This window comes from Sciurus vulgaris (assembly GCF_902686455.1).
Source record: "Sciurus vulgaris genome assembly, chromosome: X".
In the NCBI taxonomy this organism is placed as follows: domain Eukaryota; kingdom Metazoa; phylum Chordata; class Mammalia; order Rodentia; family Sciuridae; genus Sciurus; species Sciurus vulgaris.
Genome location: NC_136471.1, coordinates 39758237 through 39782291, shown reverse-complemented (window position 1 = coordinate 39782291; position 24055 = coordinate 39758237). Strand labels below are relative to the sequence as shown.

Sequence of the window (24055 nt, the reverse complement as noted above, 5' to 3'; positions counted from 1 at the left end):
TGAATAGCCAGTTTTCTTAATACCATTTATTGAAGAGCCTATCCTTTTCCCTTTGTGTATTCTTTGTACCTCTGTTGAAATCAGTTGACTATAAATGTATGGAATCATTTCTGGGCTTTCTACCCAGTTTCACTGGTCATTGTATCTGATTTTATGCCACTAGCATGCTGTTTTGATTATAATCATTTTGTTTTGAAATCAGGAAGTAATATGTTACTAGATTTGTTCTTTTTGTTCAAGATTGTTTTGGCTCTTCATGGTCTTGTGGTTCTATACAAATTTACGGATTGTCTTCTGTATTTCTGTGAAAAGTGTCATTGGAATTTTGATAGGAATTGCATTGAATTTGGAGATCACTTTGGGCAGTACAGACATTTTTACAGTTTTCTTCCAATTCATGAACACAGGATATCTTTCCATTTATTTGTGTTTTCTTCAGTTTCTTGGTAAATGACTATTCTGCTTAGAACTGTGTCACTCTTTTTTTTTTTTCTTTTCGGTACTTGGAATTGAATCCAGGGGCACTCACCACTCAGCTACATTACCCAGCTATTTTTTAAATCTTCGGTTTCTTTCATCAGCGTTTTGTAGTTTTCAGTACAAAAGATCTTTCACTTAAATTTATAGGTAGAGGTTGGATTGTAGCTCAGTGGTAGAATGCTTGCCTAGCATTCTCAAGACATTGTGTTTGATCCCTAGCACTATGGATTTTTTTCCTTTTTTTTTTTTTTCAGGGCCTTGCGCGGTGCAAGGCAAGCACTCTGCCACTGAGCTAAATCCTGACCCCAGATCCCTAGCACTATGAAAAGGAATTTACACACAAGTATTTTGTTTTTGTTATTGTAAATAGGATTGTCTTAATTGCTTTTTTGGATAATTCTTTATTAGTTTATCAAAATGCTACTGATTTTTTTCCATATTTTTAATCGCATTATAATGATATACAGTGGTGGAATTCATTGTTAAATATTTGTACATGCACACAATATAAAATATAACTTGGCTGTTATCATTCCTTAGTATTTTCCCTTTCCCTGTATCGAAGATCTACCTTTGATTTCATGAGATCCTCCACCATCTTTCTTTTCCTTTTTCCTCTCTAGCTTCCACTTGAGAGAAAATATACAACCCTTGACTTTGAGTTTGATTTATTTTGTTTAACATAATGTTCGTAAGGTCCATCCCTTTTCCTGCAAATAACAATTTCATTATGCTTTATGGCTGAATAAAACTATTAGTTATAGATACCACATTTTCTTTATCTGTTTATCCATTGGCAAACACCTACACATGCTCCATAGTTTGGCTATTGTGAATTGTGTTGCTGTAAACATGGGTATGCATGTATTGCTACAGTATGCTAATTATTTAGGATAAATACTGAGGAGTGGTATAGCTGGATCATGTGGTGTTTCCATTCCTAGTCTTTTGATTTCCATAGTGGTTGTATTTATAGTCCCACCAACAGTGTAAGAGTATTCCTTTTTCTATACATCCTCTCCAGCATTTATTATTGTTTGTATTTTGGCCGCCATTATAACTGAAGTGAGATGAAATCTTAGTGTTGTTTTGATTTGAAATGCTACTGAGTTTTAAAATTTATTTTTTAGTTGTAGATGGACACAATACCTTTATTTTATTTATGTGGTGCGGAGGATTGAACCCAGTGTCACACACATGCTAGGCAAGTGCTCTGCCACTGAGCCACAAACCCAGCCCCTGCTACTAATTTTTTATGTTGATTTTATGTTCTGCAGTTTTATCATATTACTAGTTCTAACAGTTTTTCATTGGAATCTTTAGGGTTTTCTATATATAATATCATGTCATCAGCAAATAGAAACAGTTTCACTTTTTCCTAAATTGATTTTCATTATTGAGAATGGTCTTAGCTATGGATTTGTCATTCATGGCCTTTATGTGTTAAAATACATATCTTTATACCTATTCCGTTCAGGTTTAAGCATGAAGAAGTATTCGGTTTTAAGTACCTTTTCTTTATATTTTGAGATAGTCATAGTTTTTACCCTTTATTGTTATGTTTATATTTATATTATATTTATATTGTCATATTTATTGATTTCTATGTGTTGAACCATACTTGCATTTCAGGGATAAATCTCATGATAGAATATAACAATAAGTCATCAGGTCCTAGTCTTTTCTTCGATGTGAGACTTTTTATTACTGAGTCTATCTCTACACATTATTGGTGTCTTCAGATTTTCTATTTTTTCACGATATAGTCTTAGTAGGTTGTCTAGAAATTTCTCCTAGACTCCAATTTGTTGACACAAAATTGTTCATGCTAGCTTTTTATGATCCTCTATATTTCTGTAGTATCTGGTGTACCGTCTCTTGCTTCTGTCTTTTATTGATTTCAGTTGTCTTTTTTCCCTAGTCAGTTTAGCTAAGGGTTGTCTGTTTTATCTTTTTTATTTAAAAAAGAAACTGTTAGTTTCATTGAATTTTTTTCCTACTATTTTTTTAGTTACAATTTCATAAGTTTCTGCTGCTCTGAACTTGAATTTTTCCTTCTAACTTTGAACTTGATTTGTTCTTTTTCTACTTCCTTGATGTATATAACACATTAGATTATTTATTTGAATATTTGAGATCTTTCTCCTCTTATTTTTTGGCAATACTGGATCAACCCATGACTTCACACATGCTTGGCAAGTGCTCCACCACTGAGCTCCATCCCCAGCACATTTTATTTTGAATCAGGGTCTTGCCCAGATTGACCTTGAACTTTCAATCCTCCTGCCTAGCCTCCTGAGTAGCTGGGATAACAGGTATGCACCAGCACAGCCTCCCTTTTTTAAAAAGTTAATTTGTGGGACTGGGGATATATATAGCTCAATTGGTAGAGTGCTTGCTTCGTATGTACAAGGCCCTGGGTTCAATCACCAGCACCCCCCAAAAAATTAATTTGTGCATTATAATTATAGATAAGTGAGATTCATTATGTCATATTTGTACATGCACATAACATAATTTGATCAATATCATTCCCCAGTACTTTTCTTTTCCCTCCGCTCCTCCTTCCCCTTATCTACTTACTCTATTGATCTTCCTTCTGTTATTAATATTTTTAAGCAGTGCATTATAATTATATATCAAAGCAGGATTCTTGTGGTATATTCATACACAGACATAGCATAATTTGGTACATTTCATTCCCAGTACTTCTCGAGACTGCTCCCTCCCCCCCAGTTGCTGCCTTCTGCTCTGTTGGTCTTCTGTTTTTGAGACCCTCCCTTTTTCTATTCCTTTTTTTTTTCCTCTCCAGCTTTTCATATGAGAGAAAATTTTTGACCCTTGACACTCTTGAATCTGGCTTATTTTACTTAGCATGGTGGTCACCAATGACGTTGATTTACCACCAATGAAAATTTCATGCTTCTTTCTGGCCAAGTAAAACTCCATTTTATATATAGAAAAATGGATTCTATACATCACCTTTTCTTTATTCATTTGCTTGTTGATCAGTACCAAGGCTGGTTCCATAACTTAGTGATTGTGAATTATGCTGCTATAAACATTGGTATGCATGTATCATTATAGTATGCTGATTTCAGTTCTTTTGGACAAAGACCAAGGAATGGTATAGCTGGATCATATGGTGGTTCCATTTCTAGTCTTTTGAGTCATCTTCATACTGCTTTCTAAAGTAATTATGCCCATCTGTAGTCCCATCAACAATGTATAAGTGTACCTTTTTCCCCATGTCCTTGCCAGCATTTATTGTTCTTTGTATTCTTTTTTAAAACTTTTTTTTAGTTGTAGATGGGCACAATACCTTTATTTTGTTTGTGTATATATGGTGCTGAGGATGGAACCTAGTGCCTCACACATGCTAGGCAAGCGCTCTACCACTTAACTACAACCCCAGCTCATGTTCTTTATATTCTTTTTTTTTTTTGGTACTGGGAATTAAACTCAGGGGCACTTGACCACTGAGCCATGTCCCCAGTTCTGTTTTGTATTTTATTTAGAAACAGGGTCTCACTGAATTGTTTAGTGCCTCAACATTGCTGAGTATGGCTTTGAATTCGGGATTCTTCTACCTCAGCTTCCTGAGCCACTGGGATTACAGGCTTGTGCCATTGCACCCAGCTTCTCTACATTCTTACCAATACTTGCCATTATCTATCTTTTGAATACAGCCATCCTAGAAGGTGTGAGGTAGAAATACACTGTGGTTTTGATGTGCATTTCCCTAATGACTAATGATATTGAGCATATTTTCATGTACTAATCAGCCAGTATATATGGAAATGCAGCTCAGTGGTAGAGTGCTTGCCTGTTGTGCAGTATACCCTGGGTTTGAACTCAGGCACAGCAGCAGGGAAAGTGCATGTGTATACATTGATTGATAAGCAAATGAAAAGATGTTCAACATAATTAGCCATGGGGGAATGCAAATCAAAGTGAAAACCTACCTCCTACTTAGGATGGCTGTAATCAAAAGAAGGATAACAGTAAGTGTTGGTAAGAATGTAGAGATGTTAGAATGCTCATACACATTTCATTACTAGCGAAAATGTAAAATGGTGCAGCTGTTATGGAAAACCTTGACAGTTCCTCAAGGAACTGTCCATTAATATGATCTAGCAACTCAACTCCTAGATACTTACCCAAGAGATTTGAAAGCATGTCCAAATAAACCCTTGTATGTGAATGTTTACAGGAGTATATTCATAAATGCCAAAAGTGGAAACAATCCCAATTTAAAATTTTTTTGTAGTTGTAGATGAACAGAATGCCTTTATTTTATTTATTTTTATGTGGTGCTAAGGATTGAACCTAGTGCCTCACACATGCTAGGCAAGCGCTCTGCCATTGAGCTACCACCCCAACCCCAACAATCCCAATTTGTATTAACTGGTGAATAAATTATTGTTTATGCAATGGATAGAAATACTGACACATACATTACTACATGGGTGAACCTTGAAAATGTTAATGCTAAGTGGAAGAATTTAGTCACACAAGATTATTGTATGATTACATTTATTTGAAATGCCCAGAATAGGTAAATCTGTACATCAGAAAGTAGATTAGTGGTTGATGGGAATAGGAAGACTGGATGTTGGTGACAGTAGAATGTGCAGTTTCGTTTTGGGATAATAATGTTCTAAAATTGCGATGATGGATGATGCAAAAGTGATTATATGAAAAACCATTGAATTGTACACTTTTGAAGTAGGTGACGTGTGGTATGTGACATTCCAAAACTGTTAAAAAATCCACTCATTTTAACAGTACAATTCACTAATTTTAATGAATATAGTATTTGTGCAAATGTCACCATAGTTTTAGAAGATTTTTATCGTTGTAGAGGGATGCAGTGGCTCAGGAGGCTGAGGCAGGAGGATCACAAGTTTGAAGCCAGCCTCAGCAACTTAGCGAGGCCCTGTCTCAATTTTTTATCTCAAAAAAAAAAAAAAAAAAAAAAGAGGGACTGTGGATATGGCTCAGTGATTAAGCCCTCTGGTTCAATCTCTGGTTTAAAAAAATTTTTTATCACTTTAAAAAAAAATGCCTTTGTGCATCTTTTAGTCAATGCCTATTTCCACTCCGGCCCCACTCTCCTGCTAATCTGCCTCTTATCTCTATAGATAGACCCTTTTGGCCGTATTTCCATATTGGAATCATGCATATGCTTTTTGCAACTGGCTTCTATATAGGGCCAGTTTCTCTACATCCTTGCTAATATTTGTTATTGTATTACATTATAGCTGTCATAGTAGGTGTAGTGATGTCTCATTGTGATTTTAATTTGCATTTTCCTTTTTTTTGGCATTGGGGATTGAACTCAGGGGCCCTTAACAACTGAGTCACATCCCCAGTTCTTTTTAATATTTTATTTAGAGACAGGGTCTTGCCAGATTGCTTAGGGCCTTGGTAAGTTGCTGAGGCTGGCTTTGAACTTGAGGTCCTCCTGCCTCAACCTCCCAAGTCACTGGGATTACAGGTGTGTACCATTATGTCCAGATGCATTTTTGTAATGGCTAATAATGCTGAACATCTTATATGCTTATTAGCTATTTCTGTATATTTGGTGAAACATGTATTTGTAACTTGCACACTGAAATATTGGATTGTTTTCTTGTTGAGTTTTGGAAATTCTTTCTTAAAATTTTTTTTTTTAGTTATAATGGACACAATACCTTTATTTATTTTTATGTGGTGCTAAGGTTTGAACCTAGTGCCTCATATGTGCTAGGCAAGTGCTCTACCACTGAGCTGCAACCCCAGCCCAGGGAATTCTTTATATATTTTTCATACAAGTTTTTTGTTTAGATTTGTGATATACAAATTATTTCTTCCAATTTTGGGCTTGTATTCTCACTCTCCTAACAGTGTCATTTGCCAAGCAAATGTTTTTAATTTTGATGAATTCCAGTCTTTTATGCTATATTTAAGAACTCTGCCTAACATGTGGTCTCCTGTGTTTTCTTGTAAAAGTGCTTTTTAAGAAATTTAATGTTACACACTGATTCTGAGCACTTGGTTTAAATGTCAAAGCATAGAAGAGAGTATACAGGGGAGGTATCTTTGCAACCTTTCCCTTGCTGCTTTCACCATTCCTGAGAACCAGTTAGCCTTCAGTTACACTTAAAAGATATATTTTACATTTAGTTCTGTGATACATTTTTAGTCAATTATCTACAAGGTGTGAGGTACAGTTCTAGGGTCATATTTTTTATATGAATGATCAATTAATCTGGTACTAGTTAGTGAAAATACTCCTTATGTATTGAATTTCCCTTGCACCATTGTCAAAAATCAGTTGATCGTATTTGTTTGAGTCTACTTTTGAGTGCTTCCTATGTATGCTATTTTATTCCCTTTTCCTTGTAACTCTTTGTCATCTTATTCCTAAATTTTCCTGGTCTATTTTTTCAGTTTTCTTTTATTTCTGATTCTCTTTCTCCCTCTCCAATTTTCCTTTCCTCCATTCTCTTCCTGAAAAAGAAGTATATGAATTGTATTTGTTGAAGTTTTATACATCTTATTTTTAGTTTAAAAAGCAATAGATAAGAATAATTTGTATTTTTCTTTATTTGTAAGATGTGCAAAAGAGGATTTAGCTTTTTAATTTTAAGTCTTCATTTTTCTTGGCAAATTAGTGGTATTAAAGCAAGATCCATTGTTCAAACAGTATGCTTCAGAACTTTTGTAAAAGGCATTACTTCCCCTGTGTTAGGGTTTCTTCAAGAATGTAACAAGGTAATTTCAAATTGGCATGCTAAGGGAAGTCAAGATATTAGTTGATTTTTCTACCGTGCTAATGTTTTTCATTCCTAAATTACAAGTGGTTATTGATGTTTTCCTGTAGGGAGCAGTCTTGATCACTTCTGGATCCACAAGAAAAACCATTTTGAAACTAGTTTAATGTTTCATTTTCTGCAAAGCTAGTATTTGACTTTTTTTTTTTTGCTTTGCTGGGGCTTGGACTCAGGGCCCTCCCACATGCTAGGCATGTGCTCTACCTCTGAGCTATATTTCTGGCCCTTGACCTAATAAATTTTTCGTTTTTGAGGTGCTGGGGATTGAACCCAGGGCATCATGCATGCTTGGCAAGTACTGTACCCCTGAGCTATAAACACAGCCCCTAAATTATTTTTTAGCACTTAAGAAAAGCAAGAAAGGAGTTGGGTTTTGGCACTTAAAGAAAAATGAGATACCTGATAGTGGAATCAAATAACACAAATAAATAGTCCTACCTTTTGACTCTTAATATTTCACTTTTCTCAGAATCCAGAGTGGTTTTTCTGGAAAGTAATAATACATTGAAACACATCTATACTGTCCAACATCTCTTATATTATTACCACAACATTCTAAATGCATTAAAGTAGAAAGTTTGTGGGGGAAGTATTTTCATGCTATTCAATTTAAAATTTTCTTTCCTTCTTTCAGAAACATTTGCATTTTGCCTTTTATTACTGCTATACATAAGTTGGAGGCACCCATCAAGAATTATATCAGGGTTTTCTAGCATAGCTAGTAGATTTAGTTTCTGTGATAAAGCAGAGTTTTTATTGTCTGGAGTTAAATGAGATTACTTCAACCCCATACCTAAAATATCCAGATAATTGCTTTGTTGCTTTGTACTGTGCCCCTTACCCCTGTGGAGGAAGGACAGGTAGGGGTGTCTCTGTTTTTCTTTTAAAGTTACTTTTAATGCAGAAGTTTAGTAGTTAAATTTCAGATTCCAATCCCCACATTTCCCTGAAACTATGAAGGGAGCAGGGAATTTTGGGCAGAGACTAGTTGAAAATTCAGCTAGAGATCTTAATGTGGACCGGTTGCATCCTACACACCTGAGTTTTATTGTAGTTCCCTTTGCATCCTCGTGCAGCATTTGCCCCGAATTAAGCTGCAAACTCGGTTTCCTTCTGCATACTTTTCTCAACTGATTTGGTTAATCCCACCCTTCCGCCATGCATCTTTTCCCTCCCATGTTTCCTTCTCAAGTTCCCACTTCTTTAGCACACTGGCCTTTCCTCTTCTTTTCACAGGGTCCCAGCTTATCCAGAAGAAGCCCAGCACTTGACTTCTACTCCTAAGAAGGTCCAAGATTCTGCAGTGCAGACTCCAACTGCCTTCTTATGCCTAGACTTTGAGTTGTTTTCTGGATACCTGCATAAGCAAGCCCTTGTCACTGCTTCGGATTTCTACCTACGTCCTGCTTTGTCCTTCTCGCCACAGTTCTATTCCTTCTCTTCCCTCACTACCTTGGGCACAATGCATAAAGGATGGAAAAAGTACTCCGGTCAGAAGTCTTTAAGTGAGGCATCAATGGATGAATATTTAGGCAGCTTAGGACTGTTCCGAAAGCTGACTGCCAAGGATGCCTCTTGCCTCTTTCGGGCTATTTCAGAACAGGTAAAAGGAAAAGAAATATGTGTTGCCTTATGCTGAATTTGTTTTTGAGACGTGACCTGGTCCTGTAGCTAGACCTGTAGCCTACCAAAAGAAACAAAAACATATTTTCTGTTTCTTAGTGAAAATATTCAGGTGGTTTGCTCCTTATTAGTGCAAGACAGTGCAAAGTTGTGTGTCTTTGCTCATTAGTCGAAATATATCATTGTACCTTTGCTACCTTTTCTGTTTTTTAAATGCCCATTTATAATGTAGGAGGGATAAAATAATGGGTCAGAGAAAATTTTGAAATGTATCTTGATCATTCCTAAGCATCCCCTACTTCCTCTATGGTCTATGCTTAATAAAAAAATTGCATTTAAGAAGTAGAAAGGGGAAGGAGGCATGAAAGAATCATTTCCAGTTTCACTAAAGATTAAAATATTTTTTAATACAATGAGGACCAAATTTCCCTATTTTCTACATATGTTCTGAATAAGGGAAGCTTAATTGTCCAGTCCATAGTCTTAATTTAGAAGCTTATATTTCAAATGACTTTTGGCAGTAAACTAGCCTTTCTCTTTTTTTTTTTTTTTTAGTTGTTTTGTAGCCAGGTCCATCATTTGCAAGTGAGGAGGGCTTGTGTTTCATATATGAAGGAAAATCAACAAAATTTTGAGTCTGTAAGTAGACTATATACCTGGGGGAGAATTGTTGGTAATGTATTCAGCAGGTGGGATAAAAGAATTCTGAGCACTTACATATAAAAATTAAATCATGCAATCTCCTTTTGTTTCAATAGCAAATATGTAATTCCTGAATGGTTTTTCACAAGCTATCATGTTACCTCCTAGAATTAGGTTGTTTTGTATTCTAAAAATAAAAAACTTTTCTATTTTTTTTCTATTTTGTCCTCCTCCCATACCAAAAAAACTCCCAAACCCTAAAAAGTTAAAACTTGACTGATGTTTTGTGTTATCCATACTACTGTTTTTTTGATTAATTCATAAAGTGTCTTAATATTTTTAAATCCATATTTTAATTTGCTTAATAATCTTCAGCCCCTCAATTTGAAGTGTCTTGTAAAATGTAATTGTAAGGAAATTAATTTTAACATTTTTTTCATGTAACAAATTGTAATTGGAGCACTGCCACTAAGTATTGATTTTAAGTGAAAGTTTTAGAGGGCATCTTTGTATACATTGAAGTATTTGAATTTTTGTTAAAGATGGTTTTACCAAGATATGATTTGAAGTGTGCCTTTGTGGCTTTTTATTTATCTTATACTTCTATCTCTTTAGGTACTATTTGTTTTCTTTTGACTATTATGTTATGGGTATTTGCCTGCCTGCTGTTTGAGGTTTACACTTAATTTTCTCAACAGGTTTTCAGAAAAGTTTAAAATACTGTAAAGCCTTCTTTTAAAGCTTGTTACCTTGGAGTAGATTATAGTCTTCTCCACACCTGGTAGAGGATTGTTCCTGACATTGAACTGGAAAACCATGGTGTAAAGCAGTGCATGAAGTATTTTTATATATTTACATCACCTGGGGATCTTGTTAAAATACAGATTGATTCATTAGGTCTGAGCTGAGGCCTGAGATTTCTACATTTTTAAGAAGCTCCCAATGATACTAGCTGTTGGTTACTAGACTACATTTTGAGTAGCAAAGATGTGTGCAAAATTTTAAAACAGCTGATGTGAATCTCAAAGTTATTACACTGAGAGAAGCCATAGCCTTCCCCCAAGAAAGGTTTATACAAATATGTTTATCTTTATTTAAAAAGCTAGATGAAATACTAGCCAATCTATATAGGCAGAAAACAGATCAGTGGTTGCAGATCATTTGTATAGGAGCATAAGGAAACTTGTGGAGAATGATAGATATTCATTATTTCAGTTTGTGATGGTTTCATGGGTGAATACAAAAGTCAAAATTTTGTACTATTTAAATTGTGTATTGTATGTCAGTTATATCTCAACTTTAAAAAATAAAAAGGAAAATAAAAGATTGCTTTTTAAAATCTGGTGATGTATATACATGGAACTAGAAGTCTATTTGAGTATAATTCAGTTTCATTTTTAGGTATATTAAGTTTAGTATTTTAGTTTTCTCAATCCTGTATAGTCACGTAACTCCCAATACAATCACAATATGTAGTGGTTCCATCACATATTCCCTTGTCACTGTGCTTTTTTGAAATTACTGAAATTCTCTTTGAAGTTCCTCATTTAACTTTGTAAACACATGTCTCCTGTCACATTTGAGATCCTTATAGTTACTGGCCTTCCTTGATTTATGTGAATTATCAAGTTATTTTAAGTTGGCATTTCAAAATATACTTGAAGGCATACCATTTGATAAAATGCACTGGTATGTGGGTAAGGCAGGACCAATTCCTAAGATACTTTCCTAGTCTAGCTTTTTTCCCCTTATAAATAACTTTATGTGCAGATCTTCTTGAGGTGCTGTGTAAACTAGAAATTTAATACTATAAATATTAAGCTGAACAAAAAACCCATTGGAGGATAATATTGCAGAATATGATCAGATTTCAGTAATGCTATGTATTTGGTTAAGTCAAGTTTGTTTTATTTTTGAAGTATGTGGAGGGATCTTTTGAGAAATACCTGGAACGGTTGGGAGATCCCAAGGTAAGATCAAATATGGGGATTTAATATTTTCCAAGTTATTTGGAATCATAACGTAAACATTCAGCTGTGTCACTATAGCCAAACCCAAAATATTTTCTTAAATATCTAGCTGTGTTGAATCAAATAGTGCAGAAGTTTAGAACTGGCAGGTGAATGTATTGTTCTGTGTTGAATATTGAGAATTGTGTGTTAACAGTCTAATTATCCGTAGTCTAGTGAGAGTACACAACTGACTGGGGAACAGGATAGTGTTGATAAACATTAAAATCTTTTCATTTTAATGGGGGAGGGGGTTGGTAATTTAATATTACTAAGAGGTCATTATTTCTCCTGTTTTGAAGTTGTCTTCCTTTTGTGCAGGAATGAAATCTATAAACACATACTTTATTTAGAATTAATTTTTGTGACAAAATTAATTCCATTATTCTGTTCCCAAAACATCATTTACTAAATACTGATACCTTTGTATTCTTACACTAGTTTCATTTTTATTCTACCTTTTAAATCTTTCATTAACTTGTCATTATTAATATCTAAGAAGGGTTTTAGGTCCATTTTTTTCAGTACAAGTTTGTGTTAATGAGTAACAGTCTAATCTTCAAAGTTATGTTGTGTTCTACAGATTATCTAAAACAATGCTAAACAGTTAAATGCTGAATTTGCAAAAACTTCTTAGCTACAATAATGTTTTTAAAACTGTGTACTGTTTATGTTTAGGAAAGTGCTGGCCAGCTGGAAATAAGAGCTCTTTCTCTAATTTATAAGTAAGTTGTATCCCCCTTTTCTATTTTTTCTATTCAGCCTTTTATTTTGAGATACAGGTTCACATGCAGTTGTATACAGAGCATAACAAAACAAAGTTTTTAATGAAAAACAAAGAGAAAAATGTCCTATACCCTTTCCCCAATTTCCCTAAGTGGTGACATCTTGAAAAAACTATAGTACAGCATCATAACCATAATATTGACATTAAGGCAGTCAAGATACAGAATACTTTTCTACCACCACAAGGATCCCTCATGTTAATGTTCTATATAACTACTCTTACATCCCTTCTTATCCTATCCCCTCCATAGTCCCTTCTCTTTCTCTAATTTTGTCATTTCAAGAATGGGGTTTTTTTCTTTATGTATTTTTATTAGAGCATTATAGTTATACATAGTAGTTGGGATCACTTTGACAAAATCATACATCCATGGAATTTGATTTACTCCAGTTTAGTCCCCTTTTCCTGTTCCTTCACACAATACCCTTATTTTATGTATTAATTTTTATGTGGTGCTGAGGATTGTACCCAGTGCCTCATACATGCAGGCAAGTACTCCAGCACTGAGCCACAACCCCAGCCCCCCTCATTTATTTTTGATTGGTGCTTTCTAAGTATATATAAAGGTGGAATTCTCTATAACATACATGCACTTAGGGTTAAATTCATTGTGCATTTCCTCCCCTTTTTCTTCCCTCTGTCTTGATCTCCTCCTCCTACTCTTGATCTTCCTTATATCTTTATGAAGGCTGATAGCCCTACCTTTTCTCTTATTTTGCTTTAGTTTCTGTATAAGAGAAAACATTCAACCCTTGATTTTTTTTTTTGTGGGGGGGGGAGGTCTGGCTTATTTCACTTAACATGATATTCTCCATTTCCATCCATTTACCATCAGATGCCATAATTTCATTCTTTATTGCTGAGTAGAACTCCAGTGTGTGTGTGAATCACATTTTCTTAATCCATTCAATTATTGTGACATATCCCCTTTTATATGTATATGAGTATATCATATCTTAAAGTTCCTCTAGGATTGGGGAAATTTGAGATTTGATGATGATAATAGAATGAAGAGATATAAGCAAAGTCATTTTGGTATAGCTTTTGAGTAGAGAATCTTACAAATCCTCTCCTTAGCTCTAGCATTTCTGTATATTTGAATGGAAGAATAAAAGACTTTAAAACTCCTGGTATTTCCTATAGGAAATCAGAATATTTGTCTTAGAAGATTTCTTGGATATTTAGCTTTGTGCCTGTTTTTCATGCATTCTCAGTGGGGCGGTAATGTTCTCAGTAGCCTAGAAATTGATTTTGGTAGAAGCAGAAAAAAAAAATCTTAGCCATTCCAATGGTTTGTGGTCTTTCAAAGAATCACAGTATATAAACAGGTGCACAGTACTTTTGTTCTATTAAATTTTTGAGGGGAAGTTGACAAAAATCTTAAAAGTTTCTTTAAATGGTAATGGAAAAGTTGAGAATCACCATTCTATTGCTTTGGAAGTTTTGTTTTGGTTTTTAGAACTACAAAAGAAAAATGGCATTTAAGAAAGCTGTAGGATTTTAAAAACAAGCTATATAATGTAGGTTAGTTGCTAGTGGAAATCCTGTTCACTTGTCTGATCTGTGTAATACTTCTTCAGAGTTCTTGGGATGATAATATGGTATATACTTCTGTAGAGTCAATTCTCTTATGAGGAGTTGTTCAAGTGTGTTTTGTGGTCTGCTCATTTCTAATTAAATCCAGAAAAAATATAGACAAGGCATTGGACAAGTAGTTAATTGTCACATTAAAATCAGAAATCAGCTTTTAAATTGGTCTGCTTCCTATTTTTATATCTTTTGAGCTAAGAATGATTCTTGAAAATTTTTAACTGATTAAAAATCAAAAGAATGTTTCAGTTTCAAGTCACGTGGAAATTATATGAAATTCAAATTTGTATCCGTAAATGTAGCCTATTGGAACAGTCATGCTTATTCATGTATGCATTGCCTATGGCTAATTGCATGCTATAAAAGCAAAGTTGAATAAAGCACATGGCATGGGAAAACTGAAATGTTTATTATTTGACCTTTAACTCCAAATTTCTTGTTTTAAAATTTTTTTTAGTTGTCAATGGACCTGTGTATGTGGTGCTGAGAATTGAACCCAGTGCCTCACACATGCTAGGCAAGCACTTTATCGCCGAGCCACAACCCCAGCCCAAATATCTTAACCCCCACTTTTTTCCCCAGTACTGAGCAAAGAATCCTGGGACACTCTTACCACTGAGAGACGTCCTTAGCCCCTCTTTTTTATTTATTTATTTTTTGTTTCAAGGATTTGTTGTTCAAGGTTTGTTACAATTAACAGGTAGTACAATTACTAGTCCACAATAAGGGCCAAATAGATGTCAGTTCCCCTATGCAGTTTGCAGTGGAACAGTCTCGACAGCTTATCACATTAGCCACCATAGTTATAAGCACTCTTTTTTTTTTTTATTAAAAATTTTTATTTTTACAGACACATTTTGATTTCATTGTATACAAATGGGATACAACTTTTCATTTCTATGGTTGTACACAATGTATATTCACGCCATTCATGTAATCATACATATATACTGTGTTTCATTCTGTTTTTCCATCCCCACCTCCTCCCACCCCTTTTTCCTCTACACTATCCAAAGTTCCTTCATTCTTCTCTTCCCCCCATCATCCCCCCCTCATTATATATTGTCATGCACTTATCAGAGAAAACATTCAGCCTTTGGTTTTTTGGGCTTGGCCTATTTCACTTAGCATGATATTTTCCAACTTCATCCATTCATCAGCAAATGCCATAATTTTATTATTTATGGCTGAGTAATAGTCTATTGTGTATATATGTCTCAGTTCTTTATCCATTTATCAATTGAAGGGCATCTAGGTTGATTCCACAATCTAGCTATTGTGAATTGAGCTGCTGTGAACATTGATGTGGCTGCATCACTGTAGTATGCTGATTTTAAGTCCATTTTTGTTTTGTTTTGTGCTGGGGATGGAACCCAGGGCATCAAGCTTGCCAGGCAAGCACTTTGCCACAGAGCCACATCCCCAGCATACCCTCAACCCTTTTTATGTTGACACCAGATCTGCTAAATTGCCAAGGTTAGCCTCAAACTTGGGATCCTCCTCCCTCAGCTTCCAGAGTAGCTGGGACTACAGGTGTGAGCCACCATGCCTGGCTTAACTCCACTTTTTAAGTAAAGGAGAGCCCCCCCCCCAATTCACATACATACAATTGATAATTTGTTTTCTTTACTGCCTTCTCACCAAAATTAAGCTATATTTAGGAAAATCCATAGGACCTTAGGGGTGATTAGCTGTTTACCTTGTATTAACATCATTTCACTTCTTTGGATTATTTTAAAGCCAAAAAAAAAAAGCTGAACATGTGGATTATTTTATATGAATAAGGTAGGCAGTTGAAAAGCACAAATCCTTGTTCTTATAACTACCTCTTTTATATACTAAGTTATCTTTTTCTACCCACCTTTGTTTTCTACCCATATAGTCGAGATTTCATTCTTTATCGCCATCCTGGAAAGCCACCCACTTGTATCACGGATAATGGTTATGAAGAAAAGGTAAGAAGATAAGTAACTGTTGATTCAAAACAAATTGAATAATGCTGTTGGCTTATGATATATTAAGAAATAATATTTTTATACCTAATGAAAAAAATATAGTGTACATGGGAAAATTGTATGCTATCAGCCTTTTCCTTGCCAGTCATCCCCAGTAGTCTTAGGTACCCCTCTAAACTGCTCTGTTCTTCTCACTCCTAAAAATGGAAACCATTAAAACTCCTAACTGGTTCCTTATGGATCACAGAAGGTGGCTCAATTCCGAAGCTAGTCATTCAGTGTCTTAAAGGTACCAAACCTAATTTCCAATTTCATTGTCTTCCATGCTTAGTTATACCATTCTTCCAGATAGTTTAGCCTTCATACTTTCTTTCCCTTTATACCTCAAGTGTAAGTTCCTCTAAAACTTTCCCAAGTCTCCTAAAGTTACTTCCTCCATTTTTGTTCCCCTAGCCATTTCACCAACATTTATAGTATTATTTGTATTCATACTATTTCTCTCGTATAGTCTGAAAGTTTGTTGAGGGTAGAGACAAGGTTCTACTGCTAAGTAAAGTACATGGAAAATAGCAGGAGGTGGTTTCGTTTGAGAACACTCAACATATAAGTTTTTCAGCCTATAGTAGCTTTTCTTCCAAGAAGTTTTTAGGAAAAATTTTTTATCCTATTTGATCAGTGGGTATAGGACTACCCAATATTTGAGTTCATTTCACTCCATGAAGCACAATTCATGCAACATATTAAGATGATGGCAAGATAAGACTAGACACTGGAAGAGTTTTTCGGATACTTTTACAGTAATCTAGGCAAAAGACCTGAACTAAGTGGTATTAGGAGTAGAGAAGAATAGTGGGAGATAACTTTGAAAGTAAATATAAAGTGGGACATTAACTATTTTACCAGTGGCTATCATCTAATTTGTTCAGCAAACTTTAAGCCCCTAGTGTATAACAAATACTTTTTTGCCTTTTAAGGATACTAAAATGACTGTAATGAAGGCTTTGTCTTCCAAGGGTTTAAAGGACTATGAAGACAGACATGGAAATAGTTAATTACAATGAAGCGATAGAGTTTTGTAATAAATGTAAAAGGGCACAAAATAAAAAAGACCTTCTGTCTGCTGGAGGGATTTAGAAAGCTTCATGTTGAACTCAATCAGAAAATGATTCCATCAAAAGTGAAGGACAGGGCTGGGACTGTAGCTCAGTGACAGAGCGCTTGCCCAGCATGTGTGAGGCACTGGGTTCAATCCTCAGCACCACATAAAAACAAATAAAGGTATTGTGTCCATCTACAACAACAATGAAGTGAAGGACAGGCTATTCAGAGGAAACCCTATATGCAAAAGCATGGAGGAAGTAGGAGACCCTTTGGGACTTCAGTAGTTGTCTGGAGGGGGCAATGCTGAAAAGATAGGTTAGATTTATGTATTTAGGGGTAGAGTAAGCCATGCCAAATAATTTGTCTCTCTATTCTACAAAATAGTTGATTCAAGCTTTTTTTCCAATACAGCTTTTCAAGTCCTGAAGATTTTCAAACATTTAAATAAGTTGAAAGAATTTTACAGTGAACATCCATATACCTACCATGCCCTAAAATCTGTTGACATTTCATTATCCTCATTCTATCATATATCCATCTCTCTCTGCATTCACCAATCCATCTTACTTTTTTGATCATTTTAAAAATTTCGTTTTAGTTATACATGGCAGTAGAAGGTATTTTGACATTTCATATATACATGGAATATAACTTCCCATTCTTGTGGTTGTATTGTACATGATGTGGAGTTCACTGGTTGTGTATTCATATATGAACATGGGAAAGCTGTGTCCAATTCATTCTGTCTTTCCCATTCCTATTCCCCCCCTTCCCGCATTGCCCCCCATCCAATCTGGTGAACCAACAACCTCTGTCCCCACCTCCCCGCATTGTGATCAGCACCCGCATAGCAGAGAGAACATTAGCCTATGTTTTTTTTGGGTTTGGCTTATTTCACTTAGCATGATAGTCTCGAGTTCGATCCATTTAGTGACAAATGCCTTATAATTTCACTCTTCTTTATTGGCTGAGTAATATTTTTGGATCATTTTAGAGTAAATTTGAGACATCGCTACTTTTAACCCTAAGCACTTATTGAAAGTTTTTCGGGGGAGGTGTGACATAATCAGAGTTGTTTAAGGAAGGAGTATTAGCTTTTGTATTTTAGCAATTGTGTAGAGCATTGCCTGAGGGGAGATTTGTATATTTAGATCTTTACCAGGGATCTTTAAGCCTTCAGTTAAGTTTCTCCCAGCATTTTACTCTGAAAAATCTTCATACAGAGAAAAGATGACTCATATAGTGAACATCTATAAATCTACCAATTAGTTCCTACAATTATATAGTTCCATTTTAAGACTCTTATATGTCTCACAGAGATAGTAAGCTAATTAAGGAGAAATGTCACAAATTAGAAACCATAAGAAAACAAAAATATCAGACATTTTTTTGGTACTTGGGATTGAACCTGGGGCACTAAACCACTGAGCCACATCCCTGGTCTCACTAAGTTGCTGAGGCTGGCATTTTGAACTTGTGATCCTTCTGTCTTAGCCTCCCCAGCCACTATGATTACAGATGTGTGCCACTGTGCCCGGCAAACATCAGATTTTTAAAGTATGTACAACCAAAGAATATCATGTGTAAGGCTCAGATACACGTGTACAAGAGTTACTTATTAGCAATTCGATATTCACACGCACAGGATAGTATATACGTGTGTGTGTGTGTGTGTGTGTCATTTGTGAATTTTAAAATAGGTGTGTCCATATTAAAGTATGGAAAAGTATGTTTTTGCTGTGTGACACTTGGCTGAAACTTTGTTACCATTTCTCATTTTAGGTGCCTAAGATTTGTATTTGAATTTTTTTGGTTTTCAAAAAGCACTTTATTTAAAGATTAGTGAGCATTATTAATGAGCCTTCTAAAATATGTTATAGAGCAAACTTTTTTAAAAAAAAATTTTTAGTTGTAGATGTACACAATACCTTTATTTTTATGTAGTGCTGAGGATGGAACCCAGTGCTTCACATGTGCCAGGCAAGTGCTCTACCACTGAGCTACAACTGCAGCCCATTATAGAGCAAACCTTCAAAAAATAAATGGCTAATGTTTGCTTTGGTACCTTTCACTTTCTATGTTGATTTAACTCTACATTCTACATAGTTATTTTCAACTTCTTAAATATATTCAGTGTTAAAGTAAATGCTACTGAAAGCTAGCCATCTTCATTAACCTCACTTGCTCTATGTAGAAAAAATACATACTTAATAGAGTTCCCATTCATGTTCTTTAATCATGCGTTTCAAAGTAACAATTGTTAAGTATCGGTGGGTATACTTCTGTAACTTTCTGTTTGCACTTAGACGTTTTAATGTGGAGGGGCTCATACTTAACATTCTTTTCCTTGTTTTTTTCAGTTACTTATCACTTATATAAATCTACCTTATTTTTTCACTAGTTTACTGCCATCACATCCCACCTGCCCACTCCCAAACCCACAAGTATGTATGAGAGAATTACTATTTTATGTTGGGGTACCATCAGGAACATACAAACCATTGTGCTTCAGTTTGCTTTTTCCATCAAAGTGGAACTTCTTGTTACTGAAATAAAGATTGTACAGTCATCTCTCCTTTCTTTCTAGTTTATAAGTTCTGGTTAGCAGGGTTCCTTTACTCCTTAACTGCTTCTGGTTATTAACTCTTTTTAGTTGGAATTCCCAGTTCTTGTAGCCCAAAGTACAAAGATCTCTACTCAAAATCTGTTCACTGTTCTTTTAGGTTAATGAACTCCTCTTAAATGCAAATACCTCTTGTGATGGGTGAAACTTATTTATAAATTTCACTTTACTGTGAGTTACTTTAGTTGGACACTTGCCCTCAATACTTTGAAATGAACGATACTGACAGATTTGGAATTTTGGTTTAAAAAAATGAAAGGACCTGGGAAGAAAAATACCCCTGGGATCAGAGAACTTGATCATTGGGATAAGTTAGATCAGTGTGGTATAAGAAGGTAGAAAAAGGAGTGCTTAGGATATTTTTTGACCAAGGAAGCTTTGATGGCAACATTCTTCCGTAGATCATAGAATTGTCTTTAGTACCTCAGGTTGCTAGTACTAGTGATAACTTCAGAATGAAAAAAGCTTCAATCGCTAGAGATTATAGCCCTTACACAAGACAGATTTTTGAACAGGAAATTCAAAAAGGTTTTTGAGATGTTAAATAAGTTTCGTCACACTGTTTACAGAAAAAATTTTGGTTAACAAGCATGCTTCCCCTCTACCCCCCACCCCCCACCCCCATTGTTGGGAATTGAATTTAAGGGTGCTTTACTACTGAGCTCCATCCTCGGCGCATTTTTGTTTTGCTACAGGGTTTGGCTTAATTACCCAGGCTGACCTCAAACTTGGAATTTTGCTCCTCTTCCCAAGTTGCAGGGGTTATAGGCATGTGCAACCACTCGGTAACAAGCATGGCTTTTGAATTTTTCTTTTTTCAACTAAAGATTGAAGGAATTGGCTAACAAGTTAACCCCTCAGTTTTGTAGTCATCTCAGCATCTTAATTCATAGAAGAAGTATCTCCTATGTAATGTGTTGATATATTGCTGTTCTGGATAGCTTTTGAATAAATCCCATCAAGTCCCTTTCCTCCTTAAGTCTGAGTTTGAGATTTGATGTAATTTCTCTAGTCATTTTTAGAAGTTGGGATAGGATTTTTGACATTTTTGTAGGCATTTTGTTGTTTTCAGTGACTCAGTTTGCAAATGTTACCATCTTATTAAAAATGTGTAAATCAGGACTTCTTTGATATATTAAAGGAGCATGATCAATACTCACAGTGGAATTTTATTAGTGATTTTAATTTTGGCATTTAAAAGTCACAGTCAAAATCTTTTCGAGGTATAACTTGTATTTACTTTTTGATTTTTGAAGTCATTTTAAAAATTGATATATTTAGTTTATCAATTACTGATGAAACTTAATTTCAGGTTATCAAGTCAATTTCATAACTATAAGATGTAAACATTAACTTTGTTATGTGTGTTTTTCTTCAGATTCTTCTTTGCTATTCAAGTAATGGTCATTATGATTCTGTGTACTCAAAACAATTCCAATCAAGTGCAGCTATTTGTCAGGGTATGTGAAATTTCGTAAATTTTTGGGTGTGATTTCACATGATTTGTTGCCAGTATTTAAGTTGCTGGGTTTATTTGTTGTTGTTTGTTTTGTTTTGAACTGGGGATTGAACCATGGGGGTAGTTTACCACTGAGCTACATCCCCAGTCCTTTTTTATTTTGAGACAGGGTCTAAATAAGTTGCTGAGATTAATCTTGAAATTCACTAAGTCACCTGAGTCACTGGGATTATAGGCATGCACCACTGTGCCTAGCTGTTGCCATTCTTTAAATTGAGGGACCCACTACATGTAGCTTTTTTTTTTTAAATATGTATATTTATTTTTTTGGTTAGCAGTGGACCTCTATTAATTTTTATGTAGTGCTGAGAATTGAACCCAATGTCTCACACATGACAGGCAAGCACTGTACCACTGAGCCACAACCCCAGCCCCCACATATAGCTTTAAAAAAAAAAACTTGTTGGTACCTATAGAATTTGTATGCTGGATTATGACTCTTTTTGCACTGTTATTAAAAAAGTCATATTTTGACAATTGAAGTTTTGGTCCTTTTTCCTTCAGCTGTATTGTATGAAATTCTCTATAAAGATGTATTTGTTGTGGATGAAGAAGCATTGAAAACTGCAGTTGAGTTATTTCGAAGTGGTTCCAAAAAGAACAGAAACAATGCTGTGACTGGAAGTGAGGATACCCATATTGATTACAAGAGTTCAACTCAGGATAGGTAATAAAGGGAAAACAACTGTCTACTTCATAATAATCATGTTTCTGTGTGTTATGATTTGAAAATGGAAGGGAACTGGCAAGGTTATCACTTAAATTACATATATACACAAACATACCTGTATATGTATGTTAGGGATATATATTTTTTAATGTGGAGAGAAAAGTTTCACCAGAAAGATGTGTCGTGAGATGCTCGGATTTGAGGTTCTATTCCAGTCACCATCTATTTTTTTTATTACTGTAAGAGACTTTAGAATTATCTGATTGTATGATTCTCAAACTTTAATTGTATATGAATTACTCAGAGTGCTTGTTATTCATTTTCCTGGGCCTAACTTCACAAAATTTGAGGTAAGAGGGGCTAGGAATCTACTTTGCAAAAAAATAAGTACACCCAAATGTTTTGCTATAGGTAGGCCGTATGGGTCATTATTTTGAAATGATAACTGAAGTTGAATGGTTACTTGACATTATACATCTAGCTCATAGAAAAATCTCTCGGACTAAGGGAAGTTTTAGGATTTTTTTGGTGTCTGCCTCTGGCATGCACTAGGAGTATAGATTATGTGCTTCTTCTGAGGAAGCAGCTATTATTAAATAATTTTAGTCAAAAGTTGGGGTTTAGATAATGAAGTGGGTGTTGAGTGAAAACTTGCTTCATTTTTAGAACTGAACTGCTTTACCACTAGGTGGTGGTATAGTCATTAGACATGAAACCAATAACTGCTTCATTTATGTAAAGCTCTTTGCTCTACATCTTTTCAATTAGGACTGAGGAGTGGGGTGCCTGCTGCAGGGCTGAAAATATACCAGAGGGCTATAATCAAGGAACAGAAGAATCAAAGGTTTGATATTTTCTAAGTCAAAGAATTTTAACATTCTAGATATTGTAACCTAAAATCTTTAAGATCAGATGGTCTGTTCTCATATATGGGGCTGGGAGAGGAGTTGGTCATGTTTTCCTGTGTGGAAGTCCTACCTATATGAAAATGTAAAATGTGTGTTTTCTCTGAAGTTTTATTCTAATTATGGAATTTAAAATTTTTCAAAAAAAACTGAATATTTGAAAAACTTAAGAACCTTTTGTTTTTAAGTTAAGGCAAAATTACAAAACCAGTATTATCAGTCTTCTGATGCTACAGTTGATTTTTTTCATTGAAGAAAATAATGCCTATCCTATTCTTGAAACTAGGTGCTAAGCACCGCTTCTTAATTTGGAGAAACATTTTATGATCTGTGGGCCTCAAGTAAGTTTTCAGTCGAGGCTTGCTTGCTAAATAGGACAAACACTATTACAGTAATCTGTGTGCCTCAAATACTCGTAATTTGAGAACACTATTTAATATGGTGAAATTCTAGGAAGGCAAAAGAAAATGGTAGTTCTTTTGGAAATTTTAACAGAATTTGACCAAAATTAACTTTACAATTATTAGCTTGTGATTTTTAGGATACAGAAATATTTCTGTATGTCAAGATAACATTTGTTGAATAGCCCAGACTGAATTTCTTTTTATGGACACAATACCTTTATTTATTTTTATGTGGTACTGAGGATCAAACCCAGTGCCTTACACATGCTAGGCAAGCATTCTACCACTAAGCCCCAGACTGAATTAAAAAAAAAAAAAAAAAACAAAACTTTTTAAATGTAGCATTTAAGTAATACTGAATTCTCAAATAGTTTTATACTTTTCCTACATCAAAGGTAATTTTCAACTAACAGCCTTGCAATACGTCAAAATGAATTTCTAATCCTGATCTATGTTGCGTTAGTTTTCTAATTGTTCTGAGTTGTTGGCTGCTCTAGACAATATTTTCCTTTTGCCATCTTAAAACTTTTAGATTATTTCCAGTTTACTACTTTAAACTCCTGATTTTAAAAATCATGATAAAATTCATTGTCCTATTTCTTGTTTTAATGAAGATGGGAAGGGAGACAATGTGCCTAGTTTTTAAAAGAAGACATGAACCTTTGTTCTTCCCTCATAGAAGGAAGATATAAGCTAAGGATGGTGAGTCTGTAGCTTGACTATTTGTGTTTTAGTCTCCAGAAAATCCATCAAAGATGCTCTTCCCCTATAAAGTGCTCAAAGCCTTGGATCCAGAAATCTATCGTAATGTAGAATTTGATGTTTGGTTGGACAGCCGAAAAGGTAATGAAACATCAACAGGATACTTAATCCTTACAGCTTCAGGAGAATAATTTTGCAATTTGTTTCTTATAAGAGACATTTCAAAA

General features: G+C 34.8%; 1 protein-coding gene across 6 annotated transcripts in view; it reads left to right on the top strand.

Annotated features, from left to right (window-relative positions):
• The window catches only part of ALG13 (ALG13 UDP-N-acetylglucosaminyltransferase subunit), a 71525-nt gene that overhangs the window by 17067 nt on the left and 30403 nt on the right, over positions 1 to 24055 (top strand). For 5 of the 6 annotated variants that reach the window (XM_079124825.1, XM_079124824.1, XM_079124822.1 and 2 more), the window contains 9 exons: positions 8535 to 8901; positions 9477 to 9560; positions 11483 to 11533; positions 12251 to 12297; positions 15832 to 15904; positions 21007 to 21088; positions 21652 to 21814; positions 22586 to 22661; positions 23861 to 23969. In XM_079124825.1, the coding sequence (XP_078980951.1) occupies positions 8535 to 8901; positions 9477 to 9560; positions 11483 to 11533; positions 12251 to 12297; positions 15832 to 15904; positions 21007 to 21088; positions 21652 to 21814; positions 22586 to 22661; positions 23861 to 23969 (1052 nt within the window). The remainder of the gene's footprint in view (positions 1 to 8534; positions 8902 to 9476; positions 9561 to 11482; positions 11534 to 12250; positions 12298 to 15831; positions 15905 to 21006; positions 21089 to 21651; positions 21815 to 22585; positions 22662 to 23860; positions 23970 to 24055) is intronic. The other variant, XM_079124823.1, reaches the window with a different exon arrangement.